Here is a 15,819-nt window from a genome sequence, read left to right as displayed (position 1 = left end):
GTCATTCACAAAACACTTCTCTCATGGCAAGGCTGCTTGTACTTTAGTCTAAGTTGTAAAATATCCCCAGAGAGCCCTTCACAGTGTGAGTCTTCGAGCTTCAGTATCCGTCAGAGGTCAAAGAGCAGCGCCCTACAGAAGATGTGCTCTTCACTCTGCTCCTCCTGCAAGCATAAAGCTGCCGGCCTAACTGCTGCTTTATGATACTGCCGTGGCACAAATCTTGAGTGATATAAAGTGGCATGGCTGAATGGTGGTCATCACAATCTAAGAAATGCATTTATTCACTTTGCTGAGAGATAGATGAGAAGGACAATACTTCTCTCTTGTCTCTAAAGCCAGAGCTCTACCTTTAACTATGTGTTTGCATGAGGCTGCCTCACCTATCCTGCTTCTGTTTGGTTGTGTACGTTGTTTAATGTGCATCAAGAGGGTCATAAGTAAAAATGTCTGTCTTACGTTATTGCTCTTGTCCTTAGGTAACACAATCCTCCCACCTCTAAAGCTCAATAATTACCACATTATATCTTGTTCCATACAAAACCCAGAAGTGTGAAAAGGTTAAACTATTTCCCTAAGTCTTGTGTTTTCTGGAAGTTACTGCTCACAGGCCAAGAAATGGTTTGGCACATGAACGCCCATAAAACTGCAACTTGTAGTATGCAGACATAAGTTTATGAACAAATAAAACAACAAATAAATGATGATATATTACTATACATTTAGCTACCAGCCAGGAGAGTCACATTTAGCCCTATCTTTACCGGCAGCTGCATAAGAGACATTTTGCACAATTTTACATTCAATGTACTTTTATTTAAGTAACTTTTTTTTTTAAACTTTGCATGACGGGCTTTGCAATAACATATGATATTAACATCAGTAGTAGGGAGTCAAAAGTTAACCGTCCAAGACAAAGCAACAACTGAGGTATTGCTAAACTGAAGTAACATTCTGAGTGCAGCACTCTTTGTTCACTTATTATGTTTTCATATAACACACAGGGGCACTTTTTGTTGTAGTATTTTAACACTGTAGTGATGCTAATTGCATCTCAATAAAAGGTCTTTGTACTTCTTCTACCACTACAATATCCTCATGTCAAATTATCGCTTTACTCGATTCATAAAGATGACTGAGCAATTACGAAAACGAAACATTTTCAAACTTTTGCAGGAAATACAAATAATCTTGTGCCCTTTCCACATTGTTGTCCACTGCCTTGCCTACTTTTCTAAAGGCATGTGGTCGGCTCAAAGTCTGGTGGAGTCTCCTACGTCCCACAGCTGCTCAGAAACCCCATACTGAGTCAATTAGACCTGTACAATAGGAACATCAATTACGCCAAGCAGGCCAAATCTATATGACTTTGGAGCTCTAATGAGATTAATTCCTCTTGGATGGGATAAATTCTTTCCCAAATGTCTATGTAGAAGGAGTGATTGAAGTTAACAAGCTCATTAGTGCACTTCCTGACAATGTTCAGAGCTGTATGGTTGATTCTCAGTTGGCCGTCAAGGGGTCGTGGAAGATAAATACCAGTGAAGGCTTGTGGATCTGTTCTGGTCTAGGCTACTAATTGATCCTTAGTTTATCAAGAAGACAACACCATTTTTGAAAATGTATAGACCATCTCTAGGAAGTCTACACAAAGAATTTTGTAGCCAACCGATGAAGTACATTTCTGTTCTTTCACTGTGTTTTTGGGTCAACATTACTCTAAAACAGGAGTTAATGGTGCATTTTCTAGAGACTATTTTCATCTGCGGATTAATACGTATTTGGTGCAATAGTGACTTTTTACAACAGCAGATCAGTGTATTTTGGATTGATTCAAAATCTCCTACAGTGTCCATATGGCAATAATATCAAATGTCACCCAGTGCAACATTGCAGTTACTGATAATTATTGGTCATCAATTGAAGTCTCCAATATGACACAGATGAATTACTTGGTAGAAAAATCTCTTCATTGTCGGTTTAGGTTTTCTAGTGTGTTTCGTTTAAAGTACGGCAAAAAAGAGTGTCACCAAATCACGCAAATTCCAGGATGCTTCTGCATGGAGCTAGGCAGCTTTTCTGCATAAAAATATGACTATGTGGGATCTGCTGAGAAACAGTTTATAAAAACAGGGTTGGTTTGGTTTACATTAGACCAGTCCCGATGGCTTTGATGCTCCTCACACTGAGCAAGGAGTCTTCATGAACACCGGATAAATCCTCAAACATTTCCACTGGGTTTTTGCCTTCTTTTGAACCTGCACATCCTGTAATTGTTTGTGACAGTAGTTTAGCCCTTGATTTTTATGAAAAAATGAAGGGAAAGGGTAAAGGGCTGGATAGCAGTGGATGGAGAAATAACAAATGAAGGGTTACTGGGCTACAGATGGACCATTGGGTCCGACAAGCTGCGTCTCATTTTCACACAGAGCCGTAATAAAAACCTGCTGGGGTGACTTTAAGCACAGGCCTCGGATCAGCTTACATCTATCCCAAACCTCTGACCCTGACTGTCTGTGAAACCGTATTGTTAATGGAGACTGCATGTTATGTGTTTGGAGAAATAAAGCCTTATGCTTGGAGAGTCTTTATCCAATCTTAGTCGCAGTCCATTCATCTCCTTTTGGACCATTTCCAACATTTGAAGCCTTTGTTTCTTGTCATTTTAGACAAGCTGGATTATGTCGGATGTATCACTCAGAATACTTTACCACATGTCTTGGATATATATCGAACGCATCAATGCATGTCCTATAAGAGATTGCATATACAGTCCAAAAGTGCATCATGCGTGCGTTCACAGCTGATCACATTTAGTGGCTCAAGAGAGGTTAGCATGTGACCTGCCACACCACAGGTACAGCACAGCCAGCTGACCTGCTGCTCGGCTAAAGGGAGTCCAGTTGCAGGTTATTGGGGGTTTCAGCCCTTAAATGGCCGTGTAAGTGTTTCTACAGAGACCTGAATAGAAGTAACACACTTTGAAGGAAAGGGGATAAGAGGGGGAGCGTTGCCCTATAAAAACAAGTAGAACCTTTGACACAGACTGAAGACCCAGTAAGGTCTCTGCTCTAAGGCCACATTCAGATCAACATTGGCTCTACATGAAAAAAATCAACCTTTTCATTCAGTTATATGATGTCGGTCTGGTGGGTGCCAACGCAGAGGACTATAGAAAAAAAGAAAGTGCAGGGTCGTCCGGCACTGACATCATTCAGCAGGGCCATGTGGTGGCTAATCTAATACACATGAATGCCCATTCCTGGTAGATTACTTTTTAACAATGAGTCCGAAGTTTTGCAGTTTACGTTGAAATCATCGCAACTATTGATTATTTTCGCCATGATAACTTTTCAGAATTGGACAATGTTTTCTCAGAGTATTTTAAACTGGTGTGCAGTGTTTTGATATTTGATTATCTTTCAAACTCATGGCTCTGTTACTCAAACTTCCTGGATCGTATTTCATGTCTCACTGGTACCTGAAGCAACACACCCCCACAAATACAGACCCTTGTTTTTGCTCTGAATGCAACCTCATACCTTATAGGCTTTGAAAACATTTTGTCCTTTAAAAGCTATAGCATGGATTTTTTATAATAATACAAAATCAAATACCCAATGTGTCACACAGAGAGATGTCTACAGGGAACAATCAGCCGACTCTTCACTTATCGTAACTCTGTTGTTTTGGTTCACTTTTAACACTTTTATAGTCTTGCTTTTCAGCTGCGAGAGGCAGCTGTTTTCAGTAAAACAAACTCTAAAAACCCTATTTACATCACCTTTGTGGCCCATAAATGTAGAAAGACATAGTTAGCAACAATCTTATGGACATAGTCAAGTCAAAGCTGCTAAAGAGTCAGATATGTTCATCATTGTCAAACTAAGACGTAGACCATCAGACACCAGTTAGAACATGTACTGCTATAGCTTTCCTCGAATTTATCAGTTTCTGGAAGCAATATATTTATTATAAATGTCAATTAGGTGAATTAACGGGTCAGTATGATGCATCTGATTTAATTAAGACTCTTTTGTTAAGGAGTTGCGAGACACAGTATCTCGAGTAGCAAAACGGTCAAACACCAGATTTATGGGGGCAGCACTTTATGCATAAAACACTATTTATGCATGCCAAGTTCACAAAATCGTTTTTATACGTTCTGGTTTGTTTTTGTACGGAAAGAAAAAAAGTGGGACCTCTTTTCAAAAGATCGTCTTTGTTGAGTTCTGCTAAAAAAAAAATATTGCCACACCTAGAGCTATACACTTTAATGACAGGTTTAATTCAGAGAAAATAAACTAAAACTTTGTTTTCTATTAAAATACTTCTTCCCTGAAATAAGTGACTCATGAACTGTTTAATGATTGAATGAGCTGTTAGGGAGGTCCTGAGACTAAAGTGTGACAGTACAGGAATCAAGATGTGCACATTAGACTTGTTTTAGAGTAGATGCTCAACATTTCATTGCTTCAGGAAAAAAAAAAAACATGTTGCAGCTGATTATTCAGCACCACAAATTAAATCAAATGTGCCTACTTTGTATTGTGGGCTGCAACACGAGACATATGAGACATATCTCTAAATCTGGGTAAGGTAAACAAAAATATATCTGAATATCTATAGCCACAATGCATAAGTGGGAAAATATGTTTCTGTAATTTGGGTGAATTTACCCTTTTAGCTAGAAAATTATACAAACATCACATGTGAGATTTAAGTGTTCAATCATTTCAGAGCAAGAGGGAGGTCAATCCTGAGAAGAACCACACTGCTGTCTGCAGACCAGACTGTAGCTCAGGGGGTCTGAGAGCGGAGAGGAGCCAGAGCTGCAGTGCAAGGAGGAGATTTGGTTTCACCCCAGGGTGTACTGAGTGGAGGTCTGCTTCTCACACCAGGGCAAACAATATATCACCATGTGGTATAACCTGCAGACCTGCCCGGAGGATTTCCCCGCTGAACTCCTAATGATGGAAAATTAACGCTCCACTGAGCTGAGCTAAATGCCCCCACTGACAACATTTCCAAACTATTTACAGCATGGGGCTAAAAAAAGCCAGTTAAGGGATCACTCAGGATATATTTCTGTTGATTTGGGCGTAATGAGTAAAACCTGTCAGGCACGTTTTGTTATGATTTCCATGAAGGGCAGGAGATGAAATATAGAGGGGGAAATAGTTGAGAAAACGCCTGGTGATAAAATTATATGAGGTATAATTAAAAATCAAAAAATGACTGTCAGACCCAGAGGAGTAACAACTGAGGGTGTTGGTATTTTTTCTGGACTGAGGAGACACATGTGTTCACAAGGTTCTCCTGATGTGAGGAAACCAAGTGCTGAATGGAGAAACGGTCTTTACGCACAACAGACAGACTCCTCCCAGACATGCCTGAAAGAAAACCTCTTGTTACAGTAGGAGCTTGCCACTGACAGAGACTCCATCCACGCTGACTGATGCTCAAGAACCCCTGATTGCGCATTTACATTTCGCAGGTTTTACGCTCATACAAAATGAGGGCCTTTATTTCGACAGTGTTGTGGGTAATATCACTACCCTGCTTGGAAGCTATCCACGGATTGTACAATTTCGGCCAGCATGATTTATTCTACAAAAAGAACAACTGCAAGGCGATTCCTGCAAACTTCCTGCTGTGCCACGATATAGAGTACACAGAGATGCGCCTCCCGAACCTGCTCGGACACGAAACCATGAATGAAGTTCTGCAGCAAGCTTCGTCTTGGATCCCGCTGATTCAGAAGCAATGTCACCCCGACACAAGGAAGTTCCTCTGCTCCCTGTTCGCACCCGTGTGTCTGGACGACCTGGACGAGCCCATCCAGCCGTGCAGGTCTCTGTGCGAGAGCGTCAGGAACGGCTGCGCGCCCGTGATGTCCGCGTTCGGCTTCCCTTGGCCAAAGATGTTGGAATGCGAGCGCTTCCCACTGGACAATGACCTGTGCATCCCGCCTGCTGGGGCCGATAACCTCGTGCCAGCCACTAAAGAAGGTGAGGTTTCGTTAAACTGTATTTAAACTGTATTTTGTACATGTACCATGTCCAATGTTGTGCGTAAACGCTACATGTGTTGGACTTCTTCATGAAATGCATGAGATCAGAAATATTTCATTTTTAATATCGGCTAATCGATCAATTTATTGCACCAGAATGCACTGTAGTCAAATTAATCTCTGTGTTCTACTTATTTGTGCACATCTTATGTTGATTATGTCATATTTAACACATTTATTTGTCTTTTAGTGCCAAGAGTGTGCGATGCTTGCAAGGAAACAGATGAAAATGACAACGAAATTGTGGACAACCTGTGCAAGAATGACTTTGGTAAGTTCACCCACCTATTTTATTATGGTAGTAACTCCCACAGTGGAGATCAGGGGCCCCAATATATCAACTTTGTCACAAATAAATAAATGTATATTGTATATCCCTCCGTGCTTGAACTTCCATTATTGTATGTATTTCAGCACCAAACTGTATCAAAAAGCAAATGCCCTCTCATGTGGCTTTCATTAGGACAGGTCAAAAAGGATGATCTTTATTTAATAATTTTCTCTCCTGCTTCCATCAAGCTCTAAAGATCAAGGTTAAAGAGATCTCCTACATCAACGGTGACACCAAGATAGTGCCGGAGAACAAGAGCAAGACCATCTACAAGCTGAATGGGGTGACGGAGCGAGACCTGAAGAAGACCGTGCTGTGGCTGAAGGACGGCCTGCAGTGCATCTGTGAGGAGATGAACGACATCCACGCTGCCTACCTGGTCATGGGCCAGAAGCTGGACGGCCATCTGGTCATCACCTCTCTGAAGCGCTGGCAGAAGGGACAGCGAGAGTTTAAGAGGATTTCCCGCAGCATCCGCAAGCTACAGTGCTAAGAAGGAAGAAACTGCATGTGTCACTGTTGAAGAAATGGTTTGGTTGAGCTCTTTTCTAATTATCTCTCTCCAGGTCTCACAAAAGTTGCAATTATGGTTCATAGATTCCTATTTAGAGTCTAGCATGGACATTGGACATAGAAACAAACCATTGTCTGTGTTTCACATTGGTTTATAGTTTTAAATGCTCAATATCTAAGCAATTTATAGCATATCTGCTGGCTAAACTCTATAATTATAATTCCTATAAATGTAATGTTCTGAAAGGTTTAATTCCCATATACACTCAAACTAAATTCATCAAAAAGGCCTCAATATTTTTGAAAAGCACACATGGCTAAATCCCACAGCCATGACTTTTGACACAATTATATCTAGTACACACTATTACAGTGAGTAGGTATGAATTCCCTAACCCTAACCCTAACCCTAACTTGTATAAATGTAAGGTTTTTGTTTTCCTCCAATGACTCCCATTCATTTTGCGGATATTGGGCGCCCCTTAGTGGCCATTTTTAAAGTGCTGTGTGTTTTCATGGGGAGCTGCATTTGCTGTCACCTCATTATTACACTCAGCTGATGTGCAATACAATCACTATTTACATGGTTAGAGAGAAAACTAGCAGCACTTTAAATCCAGGATTAAAATTATGGACTCACAGGCAGATGTGTCTTACTGGTAAATCCTACAAGAGGGGTGAGTTTAGAAAATGATAATACAACTTTTTTGTTCATGGGGCATTCCTCAAGGGTTAAATCATCAGCAGTCCTCTGCTTAGGAACATTCAAAACACCTTAAAGGTAAACAAAATACATCACAAAGGTCAAGAAACAGTAACCCATGGTAAATTAAAGTGAACTCTGGTAAGATGTTTGGGGGAACTTAATTGTTCCTACAAAAACGTTATTCGCATCTATTTTGCAACTATTTTCTATCATAGTTCTACAAAAACAAAACTGATGGATATTGTGTGTGGCATATTGAGTGAAGTTGGATCCCTGTGTGCGTAGTGTGATGTTCAAAGACAAACAATAACGTGTGTGCTTTTGTATTCCTACCGTTTTCTCAAGCAAAAATGAGAGATAGCTGGCTATATTCTCTTCCTGTTCAACATTTTAATACTCTTGGTTATCTTTTTGTACTTGAGCTACTGCATAGTTTTCTACAATCGTATGGCAAAACAAATATTTTTCTACTTCAGACTTTCATATTTCATTTAAACTTTTATGTCGGATTGCATCTTCATCCTGTTTGGTGAGTAACACAAGTTGGTTTATATGTACTATTAGAGGATGTTTTTGGTTGGTAGTGTTGATTTGATGAGAAGTTACTTGTTAGGCACTAATAATCAAGTGGTTGTGTGTGTGTATATGCAATGTAAAGTATTTTCCAAAAGTATTACTGTGTAAATATCAAATACTTCCTTTTATTCTTGTGTAAAGTTTTTAGCAATTAAAAGCTGCCTACATGTTTTGAAATGACTCATTTCATTGTTGTGTGTCACAGGATACCAATATACTCACAAATAAACGGGGAATAAAGGACTGTATATAATTATCATCGCTACAGTAAGATGGAAAATAAACCCACAGAAGCCTTTCTCATATTTATAGTCTCTCTTTACAGTGTATGGTATTGGTAATGAAATACCACCATCTAGTGGAATCCAATGATAATACCTGTTCATGGTAATAATTGGATGCATATGATGCATTTGATAATTTATTTGCAACACAATGCATTTTAAGTTTTATTTTCCAATGACATATACCATAATAAAAATAAATCTTGGTCTTTCCGGATAGTGCCAACTTATACGTCATGAACATGTTGATATAGGCTGTTTATGCTTGGCGGTATGTTAAAGCTAGTGTTGTATATTCTGAGCATTTATTTGAGAAACGCATGGTAACAACTTGTTATGTTCCTGATACCCTTTTGTTTTGCACTAACAGTGGGTCAGAATAAGGCCTGGGGATTTTACATTTTCAAATAGGTAATTAAATTCAAGAAAAATATTCTAAAAGGCAAACTTGTTGTTTTTTCTCATAAACTTTATCTAATATTTTAGATAATCCCATTTTATCTACATAGAAAAACACAATGACCGATATGAACTGTTGTATTTGCTTTGTCAAGTTATCACTGGTTCGATTATATTTTGTTATTTTACTGTTGTGCCCTTTTCCACTTTTATTTTTTGTGAACCTCAATTGGACTTTATATTTATTTGCCTTTACTTGATTTAATAATTGTATTTTTTGGTCAGAAGTATAGTGTAATGTCTGTCAGTTTCCCTCAGTTAATGGGGACTTTTGCTTGTTGTGTGTGACATAAAAGTCCCAAGTTAAAAGATTACATATATAATGATATGTAATCTATAGGAGAGATGTAGCACAGTCTCACATTTGAGAAGTGAAGACTATCATTTTTTTAAATTATTTTTGATTTAAAAAAATGTTTTATGTAAATCTGTTTTGTAACTTATCATGTCCAGAATTCAACAAACTACTTGGAGGTATCAACTTATGTTGTTCGTGCAGTAAAGTGTGTCCAGGTAGTTTCACCTAAGTCATGACTCATCGTTATGCCAACAGGTGAAAGTACCTACTGGACTGAGAGGTTTTGCCACTCGTCCAAAAGGCTGAATCAGTGGGGCAGTCCCGGGTGAGTTCCACGTCTTTGTGCACACTGTCATTTGAGCTGAGTTATTGGAGTCACATGATCAAGGTGCAACTACAAGTGAAATTAAAATGGGAGTGTCAGGGTGGCATTTAAAAATATTCAGGCTACTTCTCTTCAGAGTATCAGGTGAGGTGGGAAGCCACACTTGCTTCAGAATCGCACCAAAAGTGAAACTGGCCTAAAATATTCACTCAAATTCCCGCCATGACAACTCTTCCCTCATGGGTTTAACACACTTCACACCTTGACTCATGTGGCTCTGTCAACTGTCACGTGACTGCCATGTGGCCTCAATGACTCACCTCAACATCCATTATGTGAAATTATGGTGTGTTGACCCAGAAATACCTGGGACTCCCCACCGGCCAGTAGCACTAATGATGCTCTTTAATGAATCCTAAAGGGGTTTAACTCTACACCTACAGTCTAGACAGCGGTTTCAATTTGACCTGATAATGATTAGATGAATGATTGTTTGTGTAGTGCAGGGTAAAATCCTAAAGGGAATGGAGTTTTTGAACATTTTAAACAAGTTGTGTGTATGAATCTGTATGCATTGTTTGTTAAAGGGCTGTGCGTGTTTTCATATAAACCCTGAATTGGGCCTGCAAATCATCTAGATGCCTTAGATACAGAGTTGTGATTGAAATAATTATTATATAATTACAAATTGACTCGAGTATCTCCATTATCTGTGACTTTATACATCTACTCCAGCATATTTCAAATGGAAATATAGTTTTTTAATTTAACTACATTAATTCAATTGTAATCACACTTTACACTGTTGATTGATACTCAATCATAAATCAAGTGTATGTGAAACATCAGGAACAATAAATTATGTTGGTGCCTTTTTTTTAAACTAATAATCTTACTTATTCTTTACTGTTGTCTTTTTTAACTTGGAATCAATTCAATTTATTTGTATTGAACTATCCTGAATTAATTAACTGAAATGTCAATATGTCAATTCAACACCTCAGGGAAGAGATGCTTTGCTAATGTACTTTTTCCCTTCTGAAATACAAGCATAATCTCCAAAAACATACTCACTATACTGTATGATATTGCTGTGAGTTTAAAAAAAACATATAACTAACAGTATGTGTGGTAAACTCAGGTATTATGATTCTATATGCACTAAAGGCTACAAATCAATACCTCTTAAGTATTTGGGGAATTTGTTGCGACACTCCAAATGCACTAATGTAAAGTTTAGGGGGCGGGATGCCTGGAAACTTTGTAAACTACCGATGAGCGAATTGTATGCTTTTGAAGGAATTATTATGTGTCATCCCATGTAAAATATTAGCTAAAAACAAAGGGGATTTCATTTAAGGTCTATATGAAGCTACTTTCTGTTTCTTATGGGGGGATGAGGTGCATTATCTACTTCTACTTCTTACATCCAGTGGTGGTAGTAGTATGTAGATCCTTTACTTAAGCAAAAGTAGAACTACTTCATTACAAGTGAAAGTCCTGCATTCAAAATGTTTAGAAGCATTGTCAGCTAAATGTACTTAAAGTATCACAAGTCAAAGTACCCATTATGCACCATGGCTGTTTTGAAAGTAGTATATTCTAGAATATTAAAGGATTCCTTCTTTTAATTGCTTTACTGTTAAATAAGTGTAGTGGACTCAAAAATACAATACAAAATGTGAGGCAGTAGAAGTATAAAGTAGCATTCAATTTGAAATAGAGAAGTAAAGTACAAGTATGACACAATAATACTTAAGTACAGTACTTGAGTAAATATACTTAGTTACTTTACACAACTGCTTACACCTGTGCCACGATATGTGCAAAAACAAAACAACACCACTCATTTTGCGGTTAACAGTTTTGCAAACAGTGTTATCATTTTTCCTTTGCGTTCACATGTAGGCCTACCTCTTGTGTGGAGAGTGCAAATTTACGACGGCTGTGAAGGCAGCATAGCCATTGCTGATGGTACCTTTAAACTGTTTAGCTATTTGTGAAGATTTGTGTCTCTTTATTTTCTTAGCATTTTGTGCCAGCAGGCTATAAAACCCCTATTACCTTCCAATGACGGTGCACCGTGAGTCTGAGAGCAGACTCAGTTTGACGAAGCTAAAAAAAAGTCCGCGGGGAAGTTCCCCAGGAAATCCCCCAGTGGGGGATATTATTCTCCACATCGGTGCGCAAAACCTTCGACACAATTCACTTCCTCGGTCCATTTCTAAAGACACAGGGCGATAAGAAGAGCTGTCAAATGCTGGATTATTAAAAGACTGATCATACTGTGAAAGCTACAGAGCAAACTATGGATAACGTCAGTATGAACTCGGATCTTCGTAGAGAGACCGTGCGGAGCTGCAGCACGCTCAACACTCTGTATCACGAGACGCGCCAGGAAATAGACCTCCTGAACAAACAGCTTTATGTTAAGGATAATATCATCGCAGACTTAAAAACGAGGCTGGGGAGATATGAGAGGATCTACGTGACGGTGGGAGATAACCAGTCTGTAGTCATAGGGCCGTCCAAGTCTCTGCTGGAGAGCCTGTGTAAAGAAATATGCAAACTGAAACAGAAGAGGAACGACATGGAGTTCAAGGCAACTCGACAAACAGAGGTAAATTCAGGAAAAAAACGGATCATTTGATGTTGTTCCATGCCGATACATGTTCCTACATACATAATAAAGCCTAAAATAAGCTGATGGGAAACATTTAGTACAGTGGAAAGGGTCTGTTTACCATGAAGGTACACTTTCCATAAGTATTTGTCAAGAACTAAGAATACACACTTGTTTCTGTCATCCTGCTGTGAGTTATTGAATTGAAGTCATGGCTATGTTTTAAACATTTTATTTTAAATGATTTACTGAAAAATATGTTCTAAGATATCCTCAGAGATGCAAGTAGAAATATAAATTACAAAATCATCAAATACAGAACATGTATTGGTAATAAACACAAGAATAATACATTGTATTTGTACATATTGAATGTTTATTTACAACAAAATATGTTCAAAGACAGTTGCAAGAAGATATGATTAAAACAGGATCAAATACAGAACATGTGTCAGTAGCAAACATCTGAATAAAATATTTTATTTGTACATATTGACTACACACAATATGCCCATTTCAAACTGATGTAGTCATTCAATTAATCTCTCCTTCCTCCTCCAGGAGATCCAGAGGCTGAATGCCCTGCTCAGGGAGAAGGATCTGGAGCTGGAGGGCGTCAGGGGGCAGCCGGACCACGAGAAGGACCGGGAGATCCACCGGCTGCACCTGGCCCTGGAGGAGAGGGAGCGGTCCGAGGCCACCAGAGCCGTACTCTGCACATCGCTGGCCGAGGAGGCTGACCAGATGCGCAGCCAGCTGGGAGCGACGGTGAAGGTGTGCCAGGAGCTGCTGGCCCGGCTGGAGAGGGATAAGAAGAACGGAGGAGAGGTGGAGGTTGTGGCAGAGCAGCACAGGACCAAGGAGGTGTGTGGCGCTTTGGCTGTGGTGATTCATTGTGAATTTGGTGTTTTAAAGGCATCATTGGCACTGTTTTTTGTTTTTGGGAAGGCACATTTGTAACCTCTCATCCATCATTTTTTACAGACGGCAGAGTCATCTGACATGAGTGGTTCTAACGCCCAAATCTGTCAACTTCAGGAGGAGAATCAACAGCTAAAGCAGCGAGTGACATATGTACGTTTTCACCCAGAATAAGTTTACAAGTTTTGTTCACTGGCATTCCTTTAATGTCTCCTTTAATCAATCGGTCACTAAAAAATGTTTTATTGACAATACTAAGGTGTTGTTATTCAACATCTGAGTGAAGTTCAGAGTCTGATCTAACATTATTGTTGTAATTTCTTTTTTAGGTGCAAAGTCTGAATACGCAGTGGCAAAAGTATGACTCCAGCAGGGAGGACTACATCAGAGGCTTGTGTCAGAGGCTGAAGGAGACACCCAGACAGGGTTTGATGGCTGGGCTCGGCTCCATAAGCACAGAGTTGCTTCATCAGGAAATTTCCAGGCTCAACGGCTTACTCGAGGAGAAGATGAATGAGTGTGCAAGGCTGAGTAGAGGAGTGGAGGAGACAAGGAGGCAGGATAAAGTGCGGATCCAAACTCTGGAGCAGCAGGTTGGTGCTAAACCATTTCAGTGCACTTTAGTATTCTGCTACTTTGAAGACTTTGACTGTATGCATCTTGGGTTTTATGAAGAAAAAAGACTAACGGTTATTTTCCCAAATAAGGTCCTCATCTACGAAGAGGACTTTAAGTCGGAGCGTGCTGACCGAGAGCGAGCACATGGCAAGATCCAAGACCTGAAGGAGCAGGTTCATCAGTTGAAACAGCAGCTACACAAACAGGTGAGACCACAGTCCTTAAAGGTGCTTTAACAAATTAGTGTATATTTAGTAGGCTGATCAAAGTGAGTTAAATGATATTACTTGGGATAGATAAACAAATAGATTTTATAACAAGTGCTGCCTTTTCTGCTGCTTTCTGCATGCTGCACAAACTTAAGAAATGGATGGTTGAATAAACAATTGGGGACATTTTCAACATTCTTCCATTGAAGTGAAAGCAACAGAGACAAACAAATGATCACTTGCATTTCAAAGTGCGGGTTTGTTGACGATTACGAAAAAAACGGATAAATTGCTCACTCCTAATTTTACCAACTGTTACTTTTGATTTTTGGTACTATAAATGTCGTCTTGCAATCCTAACATTCTGAACATAATTGTCTTCAGCAGGGAGCCAGCAGAGACAACAGAGAAGTCGTTCCCATGTGTCGTGTGCACATAGCACACAGGATCACCTCGAGGCGACACAAGGACTCCTCCGAGCCTCTCCTGAGGAACCCTGCTGAGACGCAGCAGCAGCCTGTGGCCCCCGCCGCAGCCCCCCCCAGCCCGGCATGGGACGAGACCCCAGCTCTGTCAGAGCTACAGTGCCCACACTGCCTCCGCCTGTATGGAGACACGGACGCTGCAGAGTACCTGAACCATTGTGAAGAGTGTGCCAAACTATAAACGGAACAACACTCATTTAGGAAAAGACACTTATCTTTTGCTGACAGTAACTGAACACTGAAGAGCAGCACTACACGGCAGAACAAAACCTGAGTGGAGTTTCAGAAATTCACAGAGACTTGACTACAAATGAAATGACTGACTTGAGATGTTTGTACATAGTGAAGCAAAACTGTACAACCCAGAGTTCCCCTGTTGCAAGAGAAATGAGTTCATCAGCCTGCTCTAAATCTGCATAGTAAACAGTGTCAGGGCCGTGCTGTTCTCCTGTCGCAATGCAGGAGATTATTGTGGTGTGGAAGTGGATGCCAATGCAATATATCAAATGCCATATACCTCAATGTGTCAAATTACAAACCAGTTGCACTTTCTTAAAATGTTGCCAAAAACTGAATCATACTTTTGAACAGATTCATGACGCATAAGCTTCTTATTTTGGATAATGTGGTGCTATAAGTTGTTTATTTTTGGTTGAAATTAACATATATCTGTACTGTAAATTATATATTCTTAATAACAGATTTAAAGTATATAACTATTATATTAATATTTATTATTTTTGTATAAATAATTGGGAAACGGCAAAGCAATGTTTGTTGCTTTTTTCCACTGAAGTCATGAAACATTTTTCGTGGCCATTTTGAGATAAATACTGTTAAATATATTACAACTGGAAAACAATGTTTGAATCCACTTTTTTGTAATAGTGTAAAGATGTATCCCAACTGACAATAATATGCTTATTTTTGGAGATCTTGTGCTGTTTTTCTGAACACATTATTTTTGTAATAAAAGACTGTTTAACCACACTTTATCTGAAGGTGAATTAATACAGTTTTAATTATGTTTTATTATCGCCTGGTGTATTTTAATTTGTGAGACAGTCTGCAGCCTCGAGCTGTAACCACAGATCATAGCCTAACCACGAAAATGTTGGCGCTACTTAATCTAAGTCTGTGTGCATGTCTTTTAGTGTGTGTTAGTGTGTGTCCATCTGTGTCACGTGTATGTGCTTGCGCGCAGTGGAAAACCCCTTCCCAGTGTTGCCTGAATGGGCACGCTGTACTGTCACAGCCATATTCCCAGCTGTTGGCTGTAGAGAAACACTACAAGGGTACGGAGAGGACCAGAGAAAGACTTAGCTCAGGTTACATCCAACAACAGCCCGCGGATCAATTAGTGACCAAAACATTGTGCCGTCAGTCAGTCTGCAGTCT

General features: G+C 39.5%; 2 protein-coding genes across 3 annotated transcripts; both read left to right on the top strand.

Moving 5' to 3' along the window:
* The first annotated feature begins 5,339 nt into the window (after positions 1-5,339).
* Positions 5,340-8,379, top strand: sfrp2 (secreted frizzled-related protein 2). Its single transcript, XM_034130235.1, has 3 exons — positions 5,340-6,011; positions 6,264-6,344; positions 6,593-8,379. Exons 1-3 carry the CDS (start codon positions 5,516-5,518, stop codon positions 6,895-6,897), a joined length of 882 nt encoding a protein of 293 aa, XP_033986126.1. The 5' UTR covers positions 5,340-5,515; the 3' UTR covers positions 6,898-8,379.
* Positions 8,380-11,722: 3,343 nt separating this feature from the next.
* Positions 11,723-15,416, top strand: tnip2 (TNFAIP3 interacting protein 2). Of its 2 annotated transcripts, none has more exons than XM_034130234.1 (6): positions 11,723-12,185; positions 12,750-13,052; positions 13,173-13,262; positions 13,439-13,702; positions 13,817-13,933; positions 14,324-15,416. In XM_034130234.1, exons 1-6 carry the CDS (start codon positions 11,874-11,876, stop codon positions 14,600-14,602), a joined length of 1,365 nt encoding a protein of 454 aa, XP_033986125.1. In that variant the 5' UTR covers positions 11,723-11,873; the 3' UTR covers positions 14,603-15,416. The 2 variants fall into 2 exon arrangements, with proteins under 2 accessions (XP_033986125.1, XP_033986124.1); XM_034130233.1 differs by having other exon boundaries at positions 11,726-12,185; positions 14,321-15,416.
* Positions 15,417-15,819: the final 403 nt, after the last annotated feature.

This window comes from Trematomus bernacchii, unplaced genomic scaffold (assembly GCF_902827165.1).
Source record: "Trematomus bernacchii unplaced genomic scaffold, fTreBer1.1, whole genome shotgun sequence".
Classification (NCBI taxonomy): Eukaryota; Metazoa; Chordata; class Actinopteri; order Perciformes; family Nototheniidae; genus Trematomus; species Trematomus bernacchii.
Note: the sequence above shows the minus strand (reverse complement) of the source record. Positions and strands in the feature narration are given on the sequence as shown.

Coding starts and splice junctions, on each gene's coding strand:
- sfrp2 (XM_034130235.1), top strand. CDS start 5,516: ATGAGGGCCTTTATTTCGACAGTGTTGTGGGTAATATCACTACCCTGC. Junction 6,012..6,263: donor CGTGCCAGCCACTAAAGAAG/GTGAGGTTTCGT, acceptor TTTGTCTTTTAG/TGCCAAGAGTGTGCGATGCT. Junction 6,345..6,592: donor CCTGTGCAAGAATGACTTTG/GTAAGTTCACCC, acceptor GCTTCCATCAAG/CTCTAAAGATCAAGGTTAAA.
- tnip2 (XM_034130233.1), top strand. CDS start 11,874: ATGGATAACGTCAGTATGAACTCGGATCTTCGTAGAGAGACCGTGCGG. Junction 13,053..13,172: donor AGCAGCACAGGACCAAGGAG/GTGTGTGGCGCT, acceptor CATTTTTTACAG/ACGGCAGAGTCATCTGACAT. Junction 13,703..13,816: donor TCCAAACTCTGGAGCAGCAG/GTTGGTGCTAAA, acceptor TTCCCAAATAAG/GTCCTCATCTACGAAGAGGA.